The sequence below is a fragment of the Fusarium pseudograminearum genome, chromosome 1 (assembly GCF_000303195.2).
Source record: "Fusarium pseudograminearum CS3096 chromosome 1, whole genome shotgun sequence".
NCBI lineage: Eukaryota > Fungi > Ascomycota > Sordariomycetes > Hypocreales > Nectriaceae > Fusarium > Fusarium pseudograminearum.
The window spans coordinates 2,568,641-2,592,073 of record NC_031951.1 but is presented as its reverse complement, the minus strand read 5'-3'; the positions used below and the strand labels follow the sequence as shown (position 1 = coordinate 2,592,073).

The following is a 23,433-nucleotide window of genomic DNA, read 5'->3' as shown; positions in this document are numbered from 1 at the left end:
ATTGGATATTCAGTTGGATACAGGTCTCAATCAATTAATCAGTCAGTTAATCAACGATGAAGAATAATCAAGAGAGGGAATGCGGCGTTCGGCTGCGCTTTATTCGGGCTTTGGCGGGTGTGCTTGAAGACGGGGAAGAAAAGACCAGGGTCCGGGTAGTCTAAATGGCAAGGATTAACAACTTTACATGTGTACCAAGACTTGGCTGAATAGAGCCTGACGAGTAACAATTAACATGATTGATGCTGTCTGTTTTTATTAGAATTAAGAATATGTGTTGTCAACGCCATCGATTGCCAATCAGGTCATACGAAACAACCAGTAACGTTCCCTGTCCTCTTTTTCTTGTGATAGCCCACTACCCCGGGTTATTGACCCAGGATCGATCCCATCGTGCATCTCCGCAATCAGATGGATGCCAGTTCAGGCCAGTTCAGGTCAGCCCCAGACTCAAGATATACATACAGTCAGTCCACTTGTTGAGTTTATTTGAGCCTCGACTTTCCAACACTAGGAGAATAATACAAAACAATTCATCCTTCCATACTAGAAACCTCAGAAGAACACATCGTTCAAACAAGGGTCCCATGTCTCGCATCGGTTGTCACAAACTGTCAGACATACAGATACCCTCCCTCTACGTCGTTCCTCTGCAACCCAACCTGTTCTTTTATACGACACTCGTGAATATCATGGCCCGATCCGAGAGACAATCCACGGTTGGTGGCATGACACTTTAACCAACACGGAACTTCATCATTCCGTCTTGGTCTCGTGACCAGGTCAGATAAAACATCATAAGCTCTCTGTGATGTAGCATGACAGGTAAATATGTTGTTGATCGGTACACATGTATTGCCCGGCCATTTCTCTTCTGCGTTCCGAATCCTTTATGCAAGAAATACAGGGAAAGCTACGGAAACATTCCTTGGTAGCTTCAATACAGCATGGATCTACGTTGCATCCTTTTACCTACCTCTCTCTACTCTGTAAGCTGAACCAAATTGCAATTCTCACACGTGATATTCATCCAACGGCCACAGCATTGACATTCATCTCTTCACCGTTGGAACTCAAACTCAACCCCGGATTCCATTTACGATAAATGGCTGCTTTCTCGGGCTGCTTGGCGTCGCCTCAGCTCAAGGCAGCAGAATTCCCTGCTTCGTGAGTGGACGTTTTAGGGTAACCTCATCTCCACCAAAAAAAGACCAGCCCAGCCCAACACCACGGTTATCTCTCACGAACGAGACCCTTGCCTTGACTTGCAGTACTCCAGATTTCCCAGCTCATCGGTTCACTTAATCTGTGAAATTCCCCAGGTTCCCCGTGTTTTTCATCAGGATGCCTCCACCCGTACATTTGTCCAATCGCAAGGTTCCAGCATCAATTACCACTTACACCCATACAAATGGGCTGACAAATAATAAATTCTTTAGATACGACTATCCAAACTATATCACGAGTCATACATATGCTATAGAATGCTTACACCTACTTCTCGGAGTCGCCGTTGATTGCTCTACGTGCCGCATCTCGATTAGGATGGTGATGATGCTGTATCTGTCAGCCTCCGCACGATCCGAATATCACACTTGCAGGCGACGGCCTACATATGCTGTATCAAACAAGGTGACATGCCGTAAGATTGCATCGATAACACAATTCGTTCACCGCTATTTAAGACTAGATAAACAGCCAAGAATCGTTTACAGGAATTCAGTCTTCAATATATGTAACCATCCACACAGGCACACCAAACACTAAAAACAAGATAAACAAAACGCCTTATAAACAATCGACCCAAAAGGAATTCGCACAACGCTCTCATGATGCTTCCACAAAACAACACATCAAACCACAGAAAGGGTATCATTTCTTGGGTGGCTGTTTCAAAAGATCCGTCACTTTGGTACTCAGATCCATAAACTTCTTATCCTTCTCTTTCATCGTCATGAGTAAATTCTCATACTTTGCCTGCCACTCATCCGCCGAGAGTTTTATTCCTGATTCTTCAGACGTCGGCTCTGGGCTTGCCTCTTGCTCCTCGAGCAGCTCCAGCGGCACGGCCTGCTCCATATGATACGTGCCCCTAAAATGCCCGAAGCCATACTCCCACTCGCAGCTGTACTTCATCGCGCCGTCCTTTACGCCCAGGCGCTGGATCTTGCTCGTCCCGGACACCAGGTACGCGCCTCCTGTCACAGCTGCCAGGTTGATCAGGAAGGCTTCTGGGGATACGGCGGTTTTATACATCTCTTCGAGAATGCAGTTGGTGATGACCATGGCTTCGTTTGTTGAGCATACATGAGCTGGGTTGCCTTCGGCGTCTAGCCAGTTTGCCGCGAAGCACCCGCGTACCATGTATGCGATGACTTCGTCCACGTTCGTCCGCTCCTCGAGTCTCTCAAAGTAGAACCGGGGGACGTCTTTAGGGTGCGACATTTGTTCTTCGTTTTGGCCCTGCTGTTGACTCGTCGCAGCGGCTTCTTGCGCGGCTTTTGAAAAGTGCGATGGTGGAATACCACTGTTCATTGGGTGCGGGTAACGTTGGGTTTCGCTGGGTTGCCCGTTGATGACGACAACTGGCGGAGGAGGAGGAGTTGCAAGTCTCACACTGCCAGAAGGCCGGTCGGGAACTGTCAAAGATATACTTGGCCGACTAGGCCGTGGTGGAATGGGATGCGGACGCGGCTGTGATGTAATCGAAGGGATCGAGACGGGGCCCTTAGGCGGTCCTCCATCTGTGTTAGGAGCCACTGAAACTGGCGGGGTGCAGATGGGGGCGACAGATTCAAATTCGGCCTCGTCTGTAGTTGCAGTAGCGGTATTTCCAACTGGAAAGGATGGCAGAGATACATCCACAGGAGTTCTATTCATTGGCGGTCTTCCTCTTGGTTTGACACTGCCGTTGGCAACTCCAGGCCTCCAAGCCGAAGATACGTTCTTGGGACCTCTACGTTGGGTAGCAAGTTTCGGCCTGGACGGCGTCACCGCAGACTGCGGTTCAAGGGCATCGTCCCAGAAGGAGTTTCGTGACGTTGGTGTAATGGCAGACTGTGGCCATCGGAACAGCGGGGTTTGTTGAATGTCACTCGGTGTCCAGGGTGCACCAGTTAATCTCGATGGATCTGCTGACATGGAACCGCTTACTCCGTCAACAGCTGACGATGGGGCGAGGTGAGACCTATGGCTATGACGATGGGTCTGGATCTGAGCATGAGTTGGCGCAGGAGATAGGGAAGTGGCTGTGTCATCCTCTACTGGACGCTTTCGACCTCTCTTGGGTCGGATATGTGGGAATAGTGCCCTCAGGGCCATGTCATCCTCAAGAGCCACGCCATCTCGTATGGGTTGGCTGGTAGGGTTACTGTCCGTGGGGATCTTTGTCCAGTAATCATTGGTTCTGTCCATGAGATACTCGAAAAAGGCCTTGACGTGCATGGAATTCATCCATTTCTAGCTCAGCCCTATTAGTGGGTATACTTTGAGAGGGCGACCAAACATATCACATACCTTTAACCTGACCCCATACTGTGCCACCTTCTGGGTGCTCTCCTCCTTGTTGGGGTCTGGAGGCTCAACTCCAAGTTTTGTTGTCAGCTCTGTCCATGTACGTATATCGCCGTCGTAGAACTTGCGGACCAGCTCGTAGATGGCAAAGGTGCTGAAGGACTTGCCGCCGCTGCGAGGCGGGTTGCGGAAGGCCTCGCGCAAGCTTTCCGTATCCGTAGATAGGGGGACCGCTGGATTGCAGAAAAGAATGAATTTGACGTAAGCATCCTCGACCGTGTGCTCCGAGACGCGCCGGTCTGGAAGTGCCGGGCGTGCGGCAAAGCTTTGGTCCGAGGACGGAGGCGCAGCGGATCCCGATCCGGCCCCCGATGCGCCGGACTGCGGTGGAGGCTGTGCCGGAGGAGGCCGAGAGTTGACAATGACAGGTGACGACATTGCGAGTTCATCTCTGTCAAGGTTGAATAGAGAACAAAAGTCTTTTTATCCGTACATAGTCGGCTTGTCCGTTTCGTCTCATGTAAGAATCGGGGGTAAACAGAAACAGAAACACAGTAAAAGATGAGACATGAATGATTAATGATCCTCCAATAGAAGCAACGATAAAACAGGGGGGATGGGCTTAGAGTAACATTGGAAACAGTAACATGCGTGCACTCATAAATGATAATTACTGAGGCTCGGTAGATGTAAAACAAGCTCAGTCTAGCTTCCCCTCAACATGGACGCGATTATTACAGGAAAGAAATTAGGTCACCAAGCGATGGAGCAAAAGGGGGCTAAATTTAGCAATTGGTCTAGGATGATGGGAGGAGAGCCTCTGCTTATTATTATAGCATTGGCACTGTAGATCAATATTACTATTTGTCGTATGACAACCGTGCATATAATAAACAATTACTACAGTTATACTCATATCTCTTCATAGATCGAATGAGTACTTCATTGATAATAAACAATTACTGTCATGATTGATTTAACACAACATTCTCTTCAATAGTGTTTCTTCAGCCGTGTCTAGACTAGGTAGTGGGTAAACATATAGCACAAAAGTTAGCATTCTCAGTTTCAGGACATAAAATACCTACACAGCCTAAGTCTAGTCTAAAAGTATCATAAATTAACCTACTGATTTCGTCCTGTACAGTAATCAAACCTCTTTAGTAATCGAACGCTACCTTATAACGTACGCCACGCCCTCCCAATTGACAAGCAACCAACGGTTATGCATATTGAGAATGGCGTGCTCAAACATATACGACTTGACAAACCAATCTGGTGCAGGATGATCAATTGCATCACCCTGTGATTTGAAATCCATCTCTTGTCATGGTAGCATCTGCGAGTGCAGATCAAGGTATAAAGAGCTGTGTGTAAGAAGCAAGTTGCTTCAGAAAGCATCTCATTAACAAAGTGTCCAATATTGAAGCACTTATAACAAGTTGTTTATATATACCAAAATAACCTCTTTTATCTCTGGTACTCCCACAAGTATCTTTATACCATCAGACTTAACTAGGTACTGACCTTACAATGGCCATCTCATCAACCATTCCTCGTGGCGATGTCACAGCAACTCTCAACTTCTTCAATCCTCCCACAGACAAGTCAATTCCCTTCAACTTCGTCGACACTCCCCCCGAGGGTCAGCCACAGCGCAACTTTACAGACAACCCTCAACCAACCACCATCCGCGACATCCGCGGCCGTGAATCAGAATACAACCTAGATCACGACGCCTTCCAAGTCATCCAGGACGTTCCACCCTCAAGTGAACATGACTTTGTCGATGATGACTCCATCAAGACAAATTACTACCCCGAGGTGGAGCAGCTTCTACTCAACACAGTCCCTGGCTCGAATCGCGTATTCTTCTTTGACCACACTATTCGTCGACAAACATCCGATGCTGCCCGAGGCCCCGTGACTCGCGTGCATATTGACCAAACTGCCGATGCTGTGGCTCAGCGAGTTCGCAGATATTTCCCAGACGAGGCAGATGAGCTCCTCAAGCGTCGATATCGCCTTATCAATGTTTGGCGACCTCTCAATAAGCAACCTCTCGAGTCTTTCCCTCTGGCTGTTGCATCCTCCGCTTCTGTAGAGGATGATGATGTCGTACCTGTTGAGCATCGATATCAAGATGGTTACCGCGGCTGGACTGCGGCCATTCGCCACAACCCAGAGCAGAAATGGCATTATCTCAGTGGCATGAAGGGCAGTGAACGGCTGGTGCTGGAGTGTTTTGACAGCGAGTCACTTAAGCCTGGTTCCAAGATCAAGGGCCGCGTACCGCATACTGCTTTTGAGGACCCAAGAACTCGCCCTGAGGCAGAGGGTCGTGAGAGCATCGAGGTCCGCACACTGGTCTTCGGTCCCTGAACTTGTTCTTGTTGAAGGAACATATTGGAACTTGGCGGAAAGGGTCTTTTACGATGGCATGATTCGTTCACTTGAAAGTTGCTGTAGATTGGTTCAATTTCATACTCATATAAGGAAATAATAAGCAAGGCATTCTATTTCTATCCATCGAGTCCTTTTGCTTGATGCCATTGTAAAAACGTTAAAGTAAACATGATTCCCTGATGCTTCAGCTCATTTCTTGCTGATAAACCCTGCATACTAATCAATCTCTCTTTTTAAATCAGAGTAAAACAAATAGAACATCGCCCATTGATGCAGCTTTCCGAACTTCGTAAAGTCAGATGCCGTCGTAAGCCAAACGATGATGCTACGCCTATGCGCCGCGCTTGCAATAGTATAAAAGACGTTATCTATCCTCGGTTCGCAAATGACTATTACTTGCGTCCCTTGCCACGGGTGTTGCTGCTTCCCTGACGGCTCATGGCAACGCCGCCGGCACTACTCTGGCGGCTCATTGGCACTGCAGCACTTGACAGGGCAGCCACTGTAGGGGCTGCGGCAGCGTTCGCAGGGCTAGGCTGATCTCGCAGGCTGCTGATGGCAGGCAGACCAAGAGAATCGCGGAGGTGTTCTGGGTCTTCTCGTGGAGCGCTGGTGAAGGCCACGTACTGGGAGTTCTGGTAAGGTACCGCCACAGCTGCAAGAACCTTACGCATTCCAGCTGGGTTGTCCAGATGAGCTCCGGGTTTGTGTGCAGCATCGTACTGCTTGAAGTAGCCCATGACCGACAGATCAGAGGTAATGTCGTCATTTGACAGGGGAACAGGGAAGTTCTGATCGGCGGTACGAGGGTAAGGCTTGAGGTACTGCTGAGGCACGGGAGGAGGCATCTTGGGTGGCTCTTGGGAGTGCAAAATGTCTAGGTTGTTAACCTCAAAGTTGGCGACACCCTCAACACCGAGAATATTGCTGTCAATGAAGTTCTGGGCAGCGCCGCCACGGTTGCTACGAGTGGCGTGAGAGACGGAGCGCTCCATTGCAGGAGCCGAAGGCAGAGAATCAACGTCCTGGTCGCCGTTGGCATCGCCCTGACCAGAGTCACTATCATCCGGTGACCCGCCGCTGCCATTCACGCGGTTGCGAAGAATGTATTGATGCGCAGCGAGAGCAGCTGTGTTGTAGTTGAGCGACAGCTCCTTGTCGGTAAACAGCTTGTCAATACTGTAGACGGGACCGTTCTGCTTGGCAGCAGCGCGAGCCTTCTCAGACTGCCAAAGAGGAGTGGTGTTGTGGTTGTCAAGGGCACGTCGAGTCGGGACAGGCGAGCCGTCGTCGTCGTTGGCGTTCCGCTTCCGCTTCTTGTTGTCCGAGTACATTTGCAAATCGTCAGCGTCCTTACGCAAACGTGTGGCTCGCTTGCCGTGGGGACCGCCGGGACTTGCAGGGTTGGTCAGGCTGAACTGGTTCGGATTAAGTAGCAATGCATTGGAGTCGTTGATTTCCAACACCTCCTTCTCGCGATTAAGTCGATTCTTCTTGTGGGTAAGGGTGTTGATTAACCGATCGCGGAGAGTACTCGTAAGAGCCTTGTGCTCGCGCTTTGCGGTTTCGACCTTGTAGGCAAAAGTGTTTTCGTATTCTCGAAGTCTTCGTTCGTACTCGTTCTGTTGGCGTGGATGGTTAGTAAAAAAAAACATGACTGCGTGACGTGCAACACCTTCTCACCTTGGACTGTGTCAGTTGAAAGTCACGAATTTCTACGAGATCTTCAATCTCGGCCATAAAATCAGAAAACCGAATGCCGGCCATGTCCAGCAAGCTTCGAGCATCCTCGGCGTGAACCGGAGGGCCCTGAGTATTCGTATGTTCCTGCTGAAGCTCGCCGATGACCTGGAGAATCTTGGGATCGTAGGGATCGAAGCGCTGAACGAGATTGATGTCGAATTGGATTTTCTGCAGCTGGTCGCGGTATGTCATATCCCGCTCCCGGTGGAACTTGTCGGTCATACTGGAGAGTCGTTCCATAAGAGCTTGCCTCTTGCGATCTCGCTTGGAGTGAGAAGCAGGAGGGGGAGAACGTCGGTCGGATCGTCCGCCCATATTAGCAGGCGCCGCTGGGTCGTTGGCGGCCATTGCAGAGGGTTGCTGAGTATGTATAAGTGGTTTTTGTTATGTGAAAATATTGCTTCTGTATGATTGAGAGAAAAAGAAAGGTTGAGGAGAGGGAGAGTCGTGATCTCCCGTGGCTAAGTGTTGAGAAGATGTAAGGGTGGAGGAAGTAAAGAGTGCAAGCTAAAGAAAAGAGCTGAGCGCAAAGAAAGACAGGTAGTAGGCAATGGATAAGACAAACGCTAAAAGATTATACTGCACAATAGACTTGTATTGGTTTGAGAGAACAATAGCGCAGGCAAGCAGAAAATTGCGAGAGCCAGTGCCATACAATCTAACGCAAGGAAGTAGTAGAATTGAGTGATTCTATTGTCTCGGCTTAAACGTAGAGAGCGAGAGGCAGAGAGAGGCATGACCTCGCTGCGGCGCCTGTTTAGTTGATCTTACCGCCTACCAGAAACGGAAATAGTGCCCCAGACTGATCTTGTTATGCTGTAAGTGGAGTGATTGGCTGTCTGAGCATTTAAACAGACGGTGCTTGGCACTGTACTTACACGGCTGAAGCTTGAGTGGAGCTTGTTCATCCAGCGTTAAACAATAAGCTCAGTAGAAGAGATTATTTTAATTGTTTTAATGTCTATTTCATCTCATGGGGTAATTATTCAAAGACCCCCTCTAAGTTTGTGCAATTGGCTAATTAGGCCAAAACCACCCGGCGACTTGGTATCTTCCACCACTGCCGCATCTCGCGTGACGCTTCCTTTCCGTGATCGTGATTCGACTTTGCCCTTCTCCTTTGTCGCCTGTTCCATTTCCTTCATTAGATCCCGATGCTTGTCTTCTACCATTTTGGCGAGACCTTCTATGAACTTGTGTCTGCCCTTTTCTTCTGCTGTATCCTTCCAAACCAGCGAAAGCTCTTTAAGTTGCTCAATCCTCTGCGCCGCCTTCTCGATACCTTGGACGGGATCATCCGATTTATTCAGCAAGTCCGATATTTCATTTCGGATATTCTGAAGCACTTCCTTGCCCTTCTCCTCGGAGCTCTGCTGTGCTGAACCGGGTTCTGGCGCTGATACTGACAGAAAGCCGGAGCTGACTGAGATTTCTGATGGAGGGAAAACGAATTCCATGGCATCTCCAAATGTCTTAATAACAGAATCCAATCGTGATCGCACGAGGGTCAGCGTTTGTAACTGTTTAATAAACTCGGGGTCATCCGGGTTCGCTCCGTCACTGGCAGTGGCAGCGGCTGTCGTTGAAGGTGCCGCGCTCTTGTCTTCCTTGGCCGCGGCCGCAGCTGCGTTCTTTGCCTCGATAGCTTCTTGCAGTCCTTCAGGGACAAACTTCTTGATGTCGTCTTGAAGCGTCTCATTCATAGTCTCCTGCAGACCCAGTGTCTCGCCCCGTAGTAGCTCCACCTCGTAGGCCAAACGGCTCCCGCTTCTCAAGATATCATCAGTGAGATGTGTGAGAGTGGTGGATAGTCGTGAAGTCTGAGCATTTAGCTGCGAGATCAGGGTCTGGGCTTGAGTAGACAGCTCAGCAAGAGGTGCGATGTCCGACCCCGTCCGACCAGGCACAGAGCGCTGCTGCAGTGGAGGCAAGGCCGAGTTTAGGAAAGTCGCGGGATCAAATGTTGGGTCTAGAAAGTCTTGAAGAAATTCATCTGATGTGTGTGATGACTTGGGCTGGATAACGGCCCTGGACTTTCGCCTTGTGTGTCCGGGTCTGGTAGCGGCGTTGCTAGCTGCTCGCCGACGGCCATTTTTCAAATCGGAGGCCATTCCTGATATGGCTCTGGATTTCTCAGAATTATTGAGTCTCTCTGGTGGGAATAAAATGTGTCGTTGAAGTGTTGGCTTAGAAGACTCAAGGGGTATAGTATTAGTAGGTAGTGTAGCTTCGTCCCTAATGAGCTGTGCTGGCCACATTGTTACGGCGAATGTATGACCTAACCGATGATAACCCGGCTAACCAAAACTACCTACCCTCCACTTACAACCATCACCACTTGCTTGGCGACAAACTCACATAACCTTGTACAAAAAAGAAAATGAGTGAATCTCAGCAAGAGATGAGAATTGACCCCTCTAGGGCGCAGGGTCTTGCCTCTCAGATCAACTCTGTCAAAGAGCGTCTTGCTGCTGTAGCAAATGGTCGAAATGTATGCATGCATGACACTCACATTTACAACTCCACGATACCCTGGCTTACACATACGTCCATCAGGTACGACTTGTAGCTGTTTCAAAGCTCAAGCCTGCGAATGATATCCTGGCTCTTCACCAGGGTCCTACTTCGCATACTCACTTCGGCGAGAATTATGCCCAAGAGCTGGTTCAAAAAGCGGCTCTCCTTCCAAAGACCGTTCAATGGCACTTTATCGGTGGTCTTCAGTCAGGTAACTGACTCATGCTATCTCAGTCAAGCGCCAACTAACGCCTCTCACTAGGCCACTGTAAATCTATTGGAAAGATCCCCAATCTCTTCTGCGTCTCAAGCATAGATACCTCCAAAAAGGCTCAACTCCTCAACACTACTCGCGCCAACCTTCTCTCTTCAGAGCCCGATGCTCCTAGAATCGGTGTCCACGTCCAGGTAAACACATCTGGCGAGGAAAGCAAGTCAGGCTGCGCTCCCGGTGACAACACAGTGGCTCTGTGCCGCGAAATTATCGAGACATGTCCCAACCTACGTCTGCTTGGCCTCATGACCATCGGCGCAATTGCTCGCAGCAAGGCCACCACCCCTGAAACTGAGAATGAGGATTTTGTCTCTCTCAAGGAGCAGCGGGATCTAGTGGCTAAGGAGCTTGGTCTGGATCTGGAGAGTCTGGAGTTGAGCATGGGTATGAGTGAAGACTTTGAGGGTGCCGTGCGCTTGGGAAGCAGCGAAGTTCGTGTTGGGAGCACGATCTTCGGACAACGGCCTGCTAAGGCTGATGCCAAGCTTACAGAGTAGCTTAGCTAAACGACATAAATAAAGAATATATTGATCGCCCTCGACAAGAAGAAAGCTAGAAAACCCACATGTGCCCAATCTCTTGAAAAGATCTCAGCACTTTCATCACACATGTCACTGATCCATCATGGTTCGCGTAATAGTTCATTCAATTTACAATAATAGATCATGGTATATGACAACTACATCCTCCCAAATCAAATCACTTCCAGCGGTTTGGTCGCCTTGATGCTGTTCAGAGGGACTATACAGGGAGCGACAACGCAGACAACTTCTCGGCCAATAAATCTATGGCTTCGATTGAGCGCTTCCTCCAGGTTTCATGCTAGTTCCCCAACGCCCATATGCTTCTTTCTTGGTATTAAGACAACTCCTTTCGGCGAATTATATAGAACATAAACATCATGTTCTCCCACTAGGTCACCATCACATTACGGAAAGAGTCTGAAATCTGCTCTCGTGAAGGTGGCTCAAATCGATCGGCTGATGTTGAGATACCTGCAGCGAGTCGCTCTTGCATGTACTTCAACATCACGGCCGGGACAGAATCATCCGTGGCGCGAACGGTCAATCGGATCATCTAGCAAGCGGTTAGAATAATCATCGCAACATAGCGGCATGGTAGGACTTACCTGTTGTCCATAGTTTGGCTCCAGTCTCATCAGACAACCAAATTTGCCTCCCTGGGATGTGTGAAGCACACTCGCACCAACGACGTTCTTTGGGTTGGGATCTACCATGTCTAGCACACGCCATCTGAATCCCTCTACCGTCTTGGTGACAAAGCTCTCTGTGAGTTGTCTATCACCCTTGCCATTGACTCCGAAGATGGCTTGTGCCTCGCGGGGTGCACCACCAATCTGCTTCCACCTCTTGAAAAAGTCCTCGGCAGTAAGCTCTGCCGGGTCCATAAACTTGTGTATCGCCACAGGAAGCTTCAGAGTCAGTGCTTGAAGGGCACCAGCCAGGTAGCTGATTCGTACAGTAGGGCACTTCTCGAATATCTTCTTTGCCTCGAACATGACAACTTGCTGGGATTGCCCGCCTTGCACGATGGTGCTGTCGGGAAGGTTCTTGACATCCCAGGTGAGGTTACTCTTTTCGTTCTCATCCAAGTCCAAGGTGGTTGTAAAGGAGCTTATTGTTGCCGGTGTCTTGTTCTTGAAATAGGTGATCAAGCAAGCCATCTGGCCGCGGTACTCGGAGCGAACACCAATCTGCAGCTGGCCGTCCTCGTAGAGTACACCGTCCGACCGAACCAGCAGTTTGTTAAACCCTTGTTCCCACCCTGGCGACAAATGAGCTGCGCTGGCCAGGTTAGGGGCCTTGAGCAACTTTGGCTCAGATGGTGAGGGTGCGTTGAGGTCAAGGCCAGCCAGATCGGCTACGCCATTGCCGTGGCCGTTCGTACCGGCTGCATTTGCGGCCTGGCCGTTTGGTTTGCCATTCAGTGGCATGTTAGAACTGAAAGTCCTCTTAAGGGCACCGGTTCCCATGCTAAGCTCTCTGGCATCAGCATTGGCGTCCTTTCCTCCCACGACCCAAGTCCTTCGGTCGCTTGTGTTGGCATGCTTCTGGTGTAACCTTGAGAGAAGTGCAGACTGCCTTTCGGGAAAAGGCGGCATTTCGTCGCAGACTGTTCGCAGGAGGTCATCTGTTTGCATGTTCACAAGTGTCAGGTACTCGCAAGCTCTCTGCTGCAGCTCTGAGTCTAGGTTGTGGCTATGGAATTCAAACACATGAACAAGCTGAGGCTTGATCTCGGGAAACAAGTTGACGTATTTGACGAAGCATGACAAAATCATCGCGCGGGTGCTCGAAGAGCATGCCATCAACTTGCCTTGAAGAGCCATGAACTGTTCAATAGGACTGCAACGAGGTTGGTCGGCGACCAGATGGCCAAATTCTCCAAGGATATAGGCGCCGATTTTGACAAGGGTCTCGTGACAGTGGTCGCCCTTGACATACTGCAGCGCATTCTGAGCTGCGTACACTTGCAGTTCCTCGTTGTTTGTCACAATCTGGATAACTCGCTGCCAGACTTCATCGCTGACATGATCTCCAGCCATGGCAATAAGTCGTAAAGAGATGTCGACATACCACTGCACATCAGTAGCATACTTCTCCGTGAGAATGGCGATCTTAAGGACCATTTCTTCTCGGATAGCAAAGTCGGCGTTCTGGAGATACTGCAGGAGCTCACCAACAATCACTTGGGCGTTTGTTGCATCACACATGCTGTAGAGTAAATCTAAGCCTTTGCGACGAACACTGATATCTCGGTCCTTCAGCGAGCCGAGAATTATCTCCTGGTGTTGCTTGATAGGATCGAGTGTTTCAGCACGCGCAGCGAGATGCGTCATAGCCTCCAGACCCAGATATCTGACATTGGTCTCTCGACTCTGGATAAACTTGCCCAATCGCGTTGAAATTTGCTTCATCAGGCCATGCTCTGTATCCAGGTGAATAATCAGATTAATGGCTTCGAAGAGGACGGCGTTCTGGGCATTGTTCTGCTGGACGTTTTTGTTGGTCTCCATAGCCAAGTTGAGAATTCTTTGTAAGGATTCGCGGATCATGTCTCGAACATGAGTGTCCTCTATAGATATTGTTAGCATTGATCTATTGTGTATATCGTAGTGTCTCGATTTACCTGCAGGGGGGAAGTATTGCAGAAGTCTAAGTAACTTGATCTGTAGCCAAGGACATGGGACCTTATAATATAGATAGTCCGTTGTATATTCGCCATCGATAAGGATTCGCTTCAGACGGGCTGCCGCTTTAGCATACGCTCCCTTGTATTGTTCCAGGTTGTCTTGGGCTAAGGTCATGACAAGAGATGTTACTGAAAGTGCGACACCCAGGTCAGAGTCGTCCATCAGATGGATAATGCGCTCAGCCCATTGTGGTGACACGATATCAGGGTGCTTGCGGTATAGGCGGAGGAGTGTCAATGCCGCCTTCTTCTTGACGAACGATTTGGAGGTTCTGGTGAGCAGCGGTCAGTGTTTATCACGCAGTACAGGGGGGTGTTGGCGCATACGGGGAAATCAGAAGCCTGTGAACCTCGCCATTAAGGGCTTCACCCATTTCTCGACTTCCTACGTTCGCGATCGCGTGCAAGGCAAGGCAATTGAAAAGCTCATTGTGGTCGAGAAGATCCTTTCGAATGCTGTTGACGACGAGGTGCAAGAGTTCGTGCTTCTCGTGAAGGAACAGCGTCATGGCCAGATATCCAATCTGTTTCTCGGAGTATTTGTTGGCTGAGATCAGGTTAACGGCTTCAAGGTGCCCAAAGTCGACATTCCAGCCCAGAATATAAATGTATAACAGCTTGCAAACATATTTCTTCTTGTGATAGCCACTGAGGCTACCATCCTTGAACTTCTGTCGAATGTTGGCCAGCTCCTTGTTGATTCGCTTCTCCTCGAGCTCGCGCGCTCTCGCATTTCTTAGATCAGCGATGAACTGAACCAGACCGCGCATATTCGCATTGCTGCTGCTCGAGCGGCCAAGAAAGCCGGATCCTGAGCTCGACATGACGTGCGGTTGATTGTTAAAGCAGTTGTGCGGACAGCTGTTGAAGACCCCTGATTATGGGTACAAGACGGGGGTATTAAACTCGGATGGGTCGTTCGGCGAAAGGTCTGGGAGACGGTGGGTGATGTCGGAATATCTCCAAAACAGTGTGTTCGCGCTCTATCGCAATGATCGCATAGTTGACTCGAATTGTCCAGACGGCTCACGCGCCAGACATCGATTGTATGTCGATGTGATGGGAGATTGCTCGTTGGAGGGGCGAGCTAAGCAAAAGATGCGGTTGCGGGTGGTGGGTGGGTGATACTCTGCTCTGTGCGGCCTAATTGTTAACTTAGGAGTTGCGGAAGAGGCCCGTGGGCTAGGGAACGGATGAGTCGGGGACTGGCAAGGGCTGACACTGACGAGATGGTATCGTAGGCGCTTCGATACTGAAGATACCGCGACAACGGACACTCAAAGGAACGATTAGATGTAAGCAGTCAAAAACAGCAAATTTGGTGGAAGACGGAGTGAGATGTAAGTGTTGTTCGTCACCCATATGTACTGAGGCCAATCTATGGTTCTACTGTAGGTAGCCTCTAAGAAACCTCCTGTCTCCTGCCTCCTACGGGTGGTGACAATAACCACCAAAAACGGTTTAGCATGTCGACTTTACACGTGGTCCGTGCATTCATCCACTCTACACTGCAGCAGCCAGTAGAGAGAGACCTTCAATGGAGTCTATCAAATCCATCATGACTTCTATATTGCATCAACACTTTTGGCACGTCGGCTTTATATACATAACCAAATCTCATCTCTCTCTTCAACCTTGAGAGCCTTGAATGGGTCTTTTACGCGATGCCCCCATGTAGGATGTCGCCATTGGCCATGCGCTGTAGTCTTCAAGCTTTGTCACGACCAGCCAATCTCTGCCATCCCATCGCAAACCAACGCTTCTATGCTGTTCAGGCTGCTGGAGCTCCTCGTTTCCAAGTCTTCAATCGCCGCACAAAATGGCTTCAGAAAGAGCGTGCGGGTATGAATGCGGAGGAAAGTCGTGAAACCGATTATCTTAAAGATGAGGTTGCCATTCGGTTGTCAGAGCGACTTCTTGTAAGTATAAATGCTTGAATGGATAGGATGTATGGTCCTAACTACAGATCAGGATATCAAACGACATTTCCCTCGAGTGCTAGATCTCGGAGCAAACTCTTGCAATATCGCACGAGCATTGGTTCGCGAGAATCCTGATCCCGATTCCAATGCGCCTCAGACAGCACCATTGTCAACACGTATTGACGAATTGGTTGCTGCTGATTCTTCTTATTCGCTCTTACACCGAGATGCCGATCATGAGTTTAACAAAAAGCTGAACATCACTCGAAAAGTTGTGGACGATGAAGAGACAATTCCTTTTGAGCCTGCTTCTTTTGACTTAGTCCTGAGTTCACTGAGTCTCCATTGGATTAACGACCTACCCGGCATTCTCACTCAGATCAACAACGTTCTCAAGCCTGATGCACCTTTCATCGGAGCCATGCTTGGAGGCGACACGCTCTTCGAACTGAGAACGTCGCTGCAACTAGCAGAATCGGAAAGACGAGGCGGCATGTCTCCTCGGGTTTCTCCCTTGGCTGATGTCAAAGATCTCGGTGGTTTGCTTCAAAAAGCTGGCTTCAAGATGTTGACTGTCGATATTGATGATATCATTGTTGATTATCCTGATATGTTCACTCTGATGCAGGATCTACAGGCCATGGGAGAGGGTAACGCTGTTATCGGAAGAGAGATGGGCCCGATTCAGCGAGATGTTCTTCTCGCTGCTGATGCCATCTACAGAGAACTTCACGGTAACCCGGATGGAACTATTCCTGCCACTTTCCGAGTTCTCTACATGATCGGATGGCGGGAGGGCGAGAACCAACCGCAGCCTCTAGCCAGGGGTAGTGGTGATATAAACTTGAAGGATGTTTTGGAGCAAAAATAGGCCAGACTGTTTGTTTCTGTAATGCAAATAATGTGACATCAGAGCTAGGAGGTGCGCAAGGGGTTTGCTGCTCCATGATTTATGCCCGTCGGTGCTCATGATTCTATGTATTGTTGACCGCTCATGTACACGCATCCGTCCTCTAAACCCTGCGCCAGTCCGTCATTGTTCGACCGATGCATCCAAGACCGGCGACCTCGACCACCTTTTCGTGCCAGCTCAGAAGGACACTCATGGCTGCAGTTGCGGATTCGTTTGCGCCACCAGGTCGTCCTCCAATCTGACTGAAGCCTCCTGTCGACTGGGGTGTAATCTTGCTTGGTGGTGATCGCGAAGTTGTTCCGGGATGAGCTGTGGCCATTCCCTTGTAACTACGTCGAATAGTTAGATAATCCCACCGATTGCTGTATCGGCCAGATCCCAAAACTTACATATACTTCATCAAAACATCCAGCAACTCGGAGCCTCCGTCGGATCCATAGATGTTCTTCAGCAGGGGGGACATATCGCTCGCCTTGATCGATTGCAGAACCTCAATAATAGTGTGCAGATGCGCATCCTATAAGCATAATCTCGTCAGTTTCGCGTTTCCCATATGCTACCGAATGGTAGTCGTTCTTGAGGTCATGTTGGCGTACCTTGGCAGCATCTGTTCCATTGTAGACAGGTGTCTCCAGGCTTCCCCTCAGAGCTCCCTCAGCATCGCCTCCTCGCAGTAGCTGCCTGATCTGCCCAGAAAGCTGTCGCACTTCCGCCTCGTCGATCTCGGGCTGTGGGGGGTGGAGGGTGGAGGTGTCGAAGTTGACGCTGGAATCCTCCTCCAGAGCGTCGATGTTAATGGTGCGCCAGGCATCGCTCAGGGTAGCGCTCGTGTGCTGCTGAATGATTGACATCTTGGGCAACTTTTTTGTCTAGTTAGGTTGTCGTGTTGGTGTGTTGCAAGCTCGTGATGCTGAAATGAGCCTGTATCGGTAGGAAGCTATATCGGTGTCGGCGTGGTTGAACATCCAAGCTGCGTCAGCGATGGCGGGGTGGAGGTGAGGCTGGAATATGTGGCTTGATAGCTGGAGCTTCCGCGTTAAGCGGATACATGAGCTTGTCATGATTCAGTGACGATGATAGTGCTACAGTGAGTAATGTAGTGGGCCTCACAGCACATTGCGTTGTACTTCCCTATCGTATAAACGTCTGTCATAGCAAATGGCACTGGTCTGTTTGACGATAACACCTGATGTTATTGTTTTTGTTTTAAGTTTCAATTTCTTTACTCTATTGACTTATTGAAATAATTGATCTTGATTTTGAAAAAGGTATGTTGTGGATTGAACATTAAAACACCTGGTTGCGTTAGCAGTTATCTGAGATGTATGAAATCAACCAACATTCGAGATTCTTCTTGCACCTCGAAACATTATCTTGCACAGCCGCTTGCACCACATACAGAAGAAAGTACACAAACCATAACGGCCTGCCTATCGAAATTGACGTATTACAAACGGTCCGACGCTTCAATACCCACCAAAAGACCAGACAAAGTTCACATTGCACGATGGGTTACCCTATACCATAAACCATGGGCATCTGTCACACCCAGAGTGCCTTCCTCTTCACGACTTGCTACATTGATAACAAAACTAACGCTCCTTTCTCAAGAAACATTATGAGCTTCGAACACCTTCTAGAGATACTGAAGTTTCGAGGCCCGGCTTAGTACTAAGTTAACTGATTATCTCTTCGCATTTGCTACAGCCAACAAGTTGAAGCAGACCAGACAGAAATATTAGTGTTCTCTTAGGCTGCATGCTCACTAAAGCTGATATAATATTTCTGTCACCATCACCCCAGTACCGATTGTGTGCAATCCACCTGCCACTTTACACTAGACCATGCCTTTTACTATTTACCCATCACCATCATAACGAGCAGCTGAAAAGACCGCCAGGTGATTATTTGAGAAACGCAATACGGCATCGTCTTAGATTGCTTCCCCGGACTGAAATAGTGTCTCAACGAGTAAGGTTTTTTAGGGTTTAGTTTGCGAGTCAGCTTCCTGAGGCTCTGACTATGCTTAGACAGTGGCTAGCCTCACGACTCGTGGTTAATTACTAGATAGCGCAGATCAGGGACGCACCCATACGTGTCCAACAGCCTTGGAGGTTGGACACGAGATACACAATCTCGATAACGATCAACCGGGGACACGGCAGACGGTACCAACGCATTTGAGGCTTGACTCGTGGCTTCTTGAACTATCGTCCGGGGAGCATATCCGGACTGGACGACATACGCTCTAGAACAAGCACATCCACGGATCGTCCTTCCAGAAGGTTGCCTACCTGGTCTGTATACAAGTAGGGGAGAGGCCTCTCTGGCCCCACACAAACGGTTCATGCCCATGAACCATGGAGCATGGCTCTTTGGGACGAAAATTTTGAAATTACGAGGTGGTTCCGGCACGGACGCCTTGTAATTGCGGAAGCGGTTCCCCGGTGACAACAATATTACGTAGTTCGTACAATCTCAACGACGCAGCTCAAATTGGCAGAGTACAGGGGAGGGCATCTGGGAGGCTGAGAAACAACTACCATGCGATCAGGTGATACTCGCAGAGATTGGGATATTCTCTGATAGCTCTGACTGTTGGTTGAAGAATCACCAGACAAAGAGGCAGGCACTGAATATGCCAAGCCAGCGTTAATAAACGCCAATCAATTATGACGTCTCAGTTCTTGACACGATTCTCTGCGCGCGCCCACATCTGATCTGCAACACTGTTCGCTGAGGCTTCCAGAACGAAGTAGAGAACCCAACGCCCATGCCGTTTGGCGTCTGGTCCCAGCCCAGTGTGTCGCCGATCCGATAGGTGGGTTTTCGCACCAACCCCACTGGACATGGTGCCAAGAAGGGTCTTCATCTCATCTTCTCGTGGCTCATGGTACGTACAAAGAGCCGCAACACGTAGAGATACGAATAATATGTCGTCCGTGACTAACTACACTAGCTCAGGAACGAAATGTCACTGGCTTGACTGACTGGTCTGAACATGTCGGCCTGATCTGCAAGCAGTTCCCCTGCTAAACAAACCGGCGGCGATAGTGTGATAAATCATATCAATAGCACGATTCTTTGTGGCCCAGGCATAGGATCGCGCCGTCGCCTCTGGCAATGGACGTACATACGTGTCAGTCTTCGCACAACTGTACCGATATTTGCACATCATGATCCAAATGCAGGGTTCAAAGCCAGGGTGCTTATGTGGTAGTGTGAGTTGAGCAAAAGAAAACAAAGCGAAAAGGACAACTACGTGCTGCAGGCCAGAACGAGTGAAACGGCCCGAGGGTTTGATTGGAAAGAAAAAAGGCCTTGCTACGACATAATCATCTATGGGGTTGGGCCAGTTGAGACACGAATGACAGAAAATCATTAGGAGTGGCTTCCTACCATATGGCAAACCGTTTTCAGATTTGCCCTCCTTGGAGAGAAATGCTGCAGTTGGTCTTCAGCATCAAACGAGCGTCACATGACACGAAAGAGCATCGTGATCGCATCTGGCATTTGAAACTGCAGGCGTTTTCCAAACCGATCGACTGGTATTGGCTCCAAAAGGGACCCTTACGGTAGGTGGATGCCACTTATGTGAAAGTGGATGAAGGTTAGAACGAACGTCACCTACCCCTGTTTCAAATACGAATGGCGTTTAGAAATCGACTAATGCAGGAACGCCGAAGGCCTGGGATTTCTTTGCGGCACTACGGTCTACGTAAAACGCCACAACGTGCACACTGGCTACACTAACGCGGACGTGGGCAGTATCTACCCCTGAACATGCAGGACGGGAGTTTGTTGACAGTTCATCCCAAAATCCATGACTTATCCCCCACAAGATGGAGGCTCCCAAATTGGACTGGCTGACTGGCTCTAGTGGAGCTCAGGTGGAAGATGCATCTCAGCTACTCAGGTACCATGCAGGAACACCACACGCATGGTGCTTGAGCAATGGGCTGGTCTATACAGTGCAACACTACCACCGTTCCCCTGTTGGCACGGTCAGGAGGTACCTCATGCATTAAGCCAAGAAATTTGGCAGGCTTCTGGAAGCCTTCTACGCAGCCCCATCGGTCCACTTTGGCTTTGACCTAGCACATCGCTGCCGCGATCGATCGAGGCTTGGATATTCGCAAGTCTGTTGCAAACGTGGTAGGAAACAAACAAACAAACAAAAGTACTAAGCCCCAACAAGCAACTCCTGACTGCCGACTTGCAGTGGCTCATATTATGTTATCAGCATCATTGTTTGTTGCACAATAGTAGCAACAGGCTTGAAGACACTGAAAACACCATCTCGGCGAATTATGGTGATGTGGCATATCTCTACCTGTCACTCTAAGGGACGTTGGTCCAGTGTTAGGCGAGACCGGCAATGCTTCCGTTACATATGGTACACAGGGATGAGGCTTCATGTGACGCCATGATTTCCTGGCAGTCATTGACTTTACGACGTCTCAATTGGCAATAGCTGAAGGTGAAACAGTTTTGCCACATTATTGGTGCTCAACAGGTAACATCAACTACACTTATCCGTATAGAGACAGTAGTCATTGAGAGTGCTCGATGTTAAAGAGAAACTCGCCCATGCTCAATATCAGAATAGCAACGGGGCTGGGCACCACTATAATCGATTGGTGCCACATGTTCCATACCGGGAGTCGCCGTGCCTGGTCTACATAAGTCAACAAGTTCACCTGAGATCGGACAGGCGATGCTCTAGCGGTTCCGTGTCCTTGGGATTCAGCATCATAAGCGGGGCTACGTAGTTCTGACAAGAGAAGCATCAACACGGTCCGGCCGAAGAACTTCCATGCAGCATAATATGGGGAGACGTGGACTACCAGGACTACCTCTGCAAAGATGCCCTTTGTTGGCCCCGTCCACCTCTCCTCTAATAACCGCATCTAAGTTCGGAACTTAAGCTTGGGTCGTGGACATTCCCATGAATGAAACCAACATGATATTGAGATCTCCTATATGCTATACGGCGGAAAGCTTATGAATACAGAGCGAACAGTAGCTAATTATGGATGACAGGTTCAGAACCGAGCAAACATTTATGTGAGCATATGTTGCACACACAAGCCTTGTCTATCGCGGCTATTGCTCACATTTGGAAACGAACACGAGAGAGCAACTCTACGGGTTCTGAGATGGTTTCGCATGTAGTACCTGGATACACTACATGACCAACTATAATTATCTTTCGCGATCAAAGTATTCCTTTAGGAGGGTTTTGCTGAAGTGTCGGATCTACCCGAAAGCTTGGAAGGCAATAGAAGGCTACAAAACGACTAGACTAGTTAACTTGTCTATTTTAAGCCGATGCTGATGGAGGAAGAACAGTAAAACGTCATTGTTTTGTTGAGGCATTGACATGTTGCGACAGAGCACCACATGGCCCTTAAAGTCGAGAGATCATGCGCTATCACAGGATGATACAGGTGCGACATACCTTCCTTTAGGTGCTACTGAACAAAGTGGTGCGCTATGTTATGCTTGCCGCGCTCTGACCTGGGGCGATTTCATCCTGCAACGAGATGAGACGTCAGGTGTGTGGAGGCCGAAGAACATTCTTCCAATATTCCACGAAGCACTGACGTTCGGTATATGGTATAAAATTAGCAAGGCGATATCTACGAGGGATCGTGATGCTACATGCAATTTGGCGTAGCGATTAAGCTTTGCAAACGAAACCCTGACGGATAGGTGTCCCTGGACATAAGGCCAGAGAGCTTGACCTTGCTGGACAAACGCAAACGAGCAGGCATAGAAAACGAGAAGAGGCCAGTTGGAAAAAGGAAATCAAGAGGCAATAAACAGCCTGATGCGGTGGATTGACAATGGCAGAGAGTAGACCCTTGTGAACAAGTCACAGAAGTGCCAGAAGTGCCAGAAGAGAGACCGAACCTATGGACGCTCCACTCGTACCTGGATGGAGAGCATACCCCATGAATCAGCACATTTGTACTGTACAGTGCAACAACACGGCGCTAAGTACCGTTTGGACCCTCCCGCATCAACCTGACGTCGCGGACTGGCTTGGCTGAGCATTGGGCTCGGCCAGTCCTAGATCCACCAAGGGACGCCCAGGAGGCTCCCTGGAACGCCTGTTCACTTCAGAAGGGTTGTGGTCATTACCTGTTGAACTAGCGACAAACGTTGGAGAAAGAAGGTTTGCTGGGAATGGCAAAGAACAATTAATATCGCACAAGCTTTTGTGGTCTGCGATTCAAACGGGCTCTGACGGGCTGTCAACGTCACAACCGACGCGCCAACGCCAGAAGGTAGCCAGTTACAGGAGAAGAGCACTGTTTCCTGCAACAGGAGGCACCAAGGGATGTTGAACAAAGCGGATCTGGGGTGCGCTGCGTGGACGACGGGGTGTGAAAGATCAAAGAAAAAACAGAGAGGGATGTAATGGTCAGGTTGCGAATTTCCAACCTCCCGGAGACATTACACGCCTTGCAGCAGTAGCAGATCCCAGCGGCTCCTGATCCCTGTGACCCGGTGGCCTGGATGTCGCAGAAAGAGGCGAGACGAGAGTCAAGTAGAGGTACTGCGAGTACTTGAAGTACAGTTCAGTGACCTTTGGATCAGCGTGGACCTGGACCTGGACGGCTGGGTGCCGGGAGACAACTGCAACTGCTTGACTCATGCCGTGTCAATGCCCACAGGCGACAAGCGAGAGAATGGAAGGTTGAGAGAAGCGCGCCCTGAGTTTTTAGAAGCCCGAGCTCATTCTTTGATCCCCATCAGCCACGAACGGATCCCTCGTGGAGACATGCATAGGCCCTGGGAGGAAAGCCATGAAACATGGTCCAGCCATATACCGGCGTCGTCTCTCCTTTTTCTTGGTCTGTCTTTTTTTGCTTTGGTGGCTCGCTATTCTTTTGTCACCCCGCCCCGAGACGCCCCCCCCCCCC

General features: G+C 49.4%; 8 protein-coding genes across 8 annotated transcripts; 3 read left to right on the top strand and 5 right to left on the bottom strand.

Annotated features, from left to right (window-relative positions):
* Positions 1-1,872: 1,872 nt before the first annotated feature.
* On the bottom strand, positions 1,873-3,951 carry FPSE_00623 (uncharacterized protein; the record flags this gene model as incomplete). The annotated part of the gene is made up of 2 exons (XM_009253743.1): positions 1,873-3,459; positions 3,517-3,951. 2 exons carry the CDS (start codon positions 3,949-3,951, stop codon positions 1,873-1,875), a joined length of 2,022 nt encoding a protein of 673 aa, XP_009252018.1.
* Positions 3,952-5,046: 1,095 nt separating this feature from the next.
* On the top strand, positions 5,047-5,895 carry FPSE_00624 (uncharacterized protein; the record flags this gene model as incomplete). The annotated part of the gene is made up of 1 exon (XM_009253744.1): positions 5,047-5,895. One exon carries the CDS (start codon positions 5,047-5,049, stop codon positions 5,893-5,895), a length of 849 nt encoding a protein of 282 aa, XP_009252019.1.
* A 416-nt stretch (positions 5,896-6,311) lies between these two features.
* On the bottom strand, positions 6,312-8,010 carry FPSE_00625 (uncharacterized protein; the record flags this gene model as incomplete). The annotated part of the gene is made up of 2 exons (XM_009253745.1): positions 6,312-7,541; positions 7,603-8,010. 2 exons carry the CDS (start codon positions 8,008-8,010, stop codon positions 6,312-6,314), a joined length of 1,638 nt encoding a protein of 545 aa, XP_009252020.1.
* Positions 8,011-8,648: 638 nt separating this feature from the next.
* On the bottom strand, positions 8,649-9,773 carry FPSE_00626 (uncharacterized protein; the record flags this gene model as incomplete). Its single annotated transcript, XM_009253746.1, has 1 exon — positions 8,649-9,773. One exon carries the CDS (start codon positions 9,771-9,773, stop codon positions 8,649-8,651), a length of 1,125 nt encoding a protein of 374 aa, XP_009252021.1.
* Positions 9,774-10,042: 269 nt separating this feature from the next.
* Positions 10,043-10,950, top strand: FPSE_00627 (uncharacterized protein; the record flags this gene model as incomplete). Its single annotated transcript, XM_009253747.1, has 3 exons — positions 10,043-10,153; positions 10,219-10,390; positions 10,442-10,950. The coding sequence occupies 3 exons, from the start codon at positions 10,043-10,045 to the stop codon at positions 10,948-10,950; spliced, it is 792 nt and encodes a 263-aa protein (XP_009252022.1).
* Positions 10,951-11,365: 415 nt separating this feature from the next.
* Positions 11,366-14,490, bottom strand: FPSE_00628 (uncharacterized protein; the record flags this gene model as incomplete). Its single annotated transcript, XM_009253748.1, has 4 exons — positions 11,366-11,530; positions 11,583-13,549; positions 13,604-13,938; positions 13,994-14,490. 4 exons carry the CDS (start codon positions 14,488-14,490, stop codon positions 11,366-11,368), a joined length of 2,964 nt encoding a protein of 987 aa, XP_009252023.1.
* Positions 14,491-15,330: 840 nt separating this feature from the next.
* FPSE_00629 (uncharacterized protein) lies at positions 15,331-16,459 on the top strand (the record flags this gene model as incomplete). Its single annotated transcript, XM_009253749.1, has 2 exons — positions 15,331-15,585; positions 15,638-16,459. The coding sequence occupies 2 exons, from the start codon at positions 15,331-15,333 to the stop codon at positions 16,457-16,459; spliced, it is 1,077 nt and encodes a 358-aa protein (XP_009252024.1).
* Positions 16,460-16,601: 142 nt separating this feature from the next.
* Positions 16,602-17,352, bottom strand: FPSE_00630 (uncharacterized protein; the record flags this gene model as incomplete). The annotated part of the gene is made up of 3 exons (XM_009253750.1): positions 16,602-16,830; positions 16,891-17,018; positions 17,098-17,352. The coding sequence occupies 3 exons, from the start codon at positions 17,350-17,352 to the stop codon at positions 16,602-16,604; spliced, it is 612 nt and encodes a 203-aa protein (XP_009252025.1).
* Between the last annotated feature and the right edge of the window lie 6,081 nt (positions 17,353-23,433).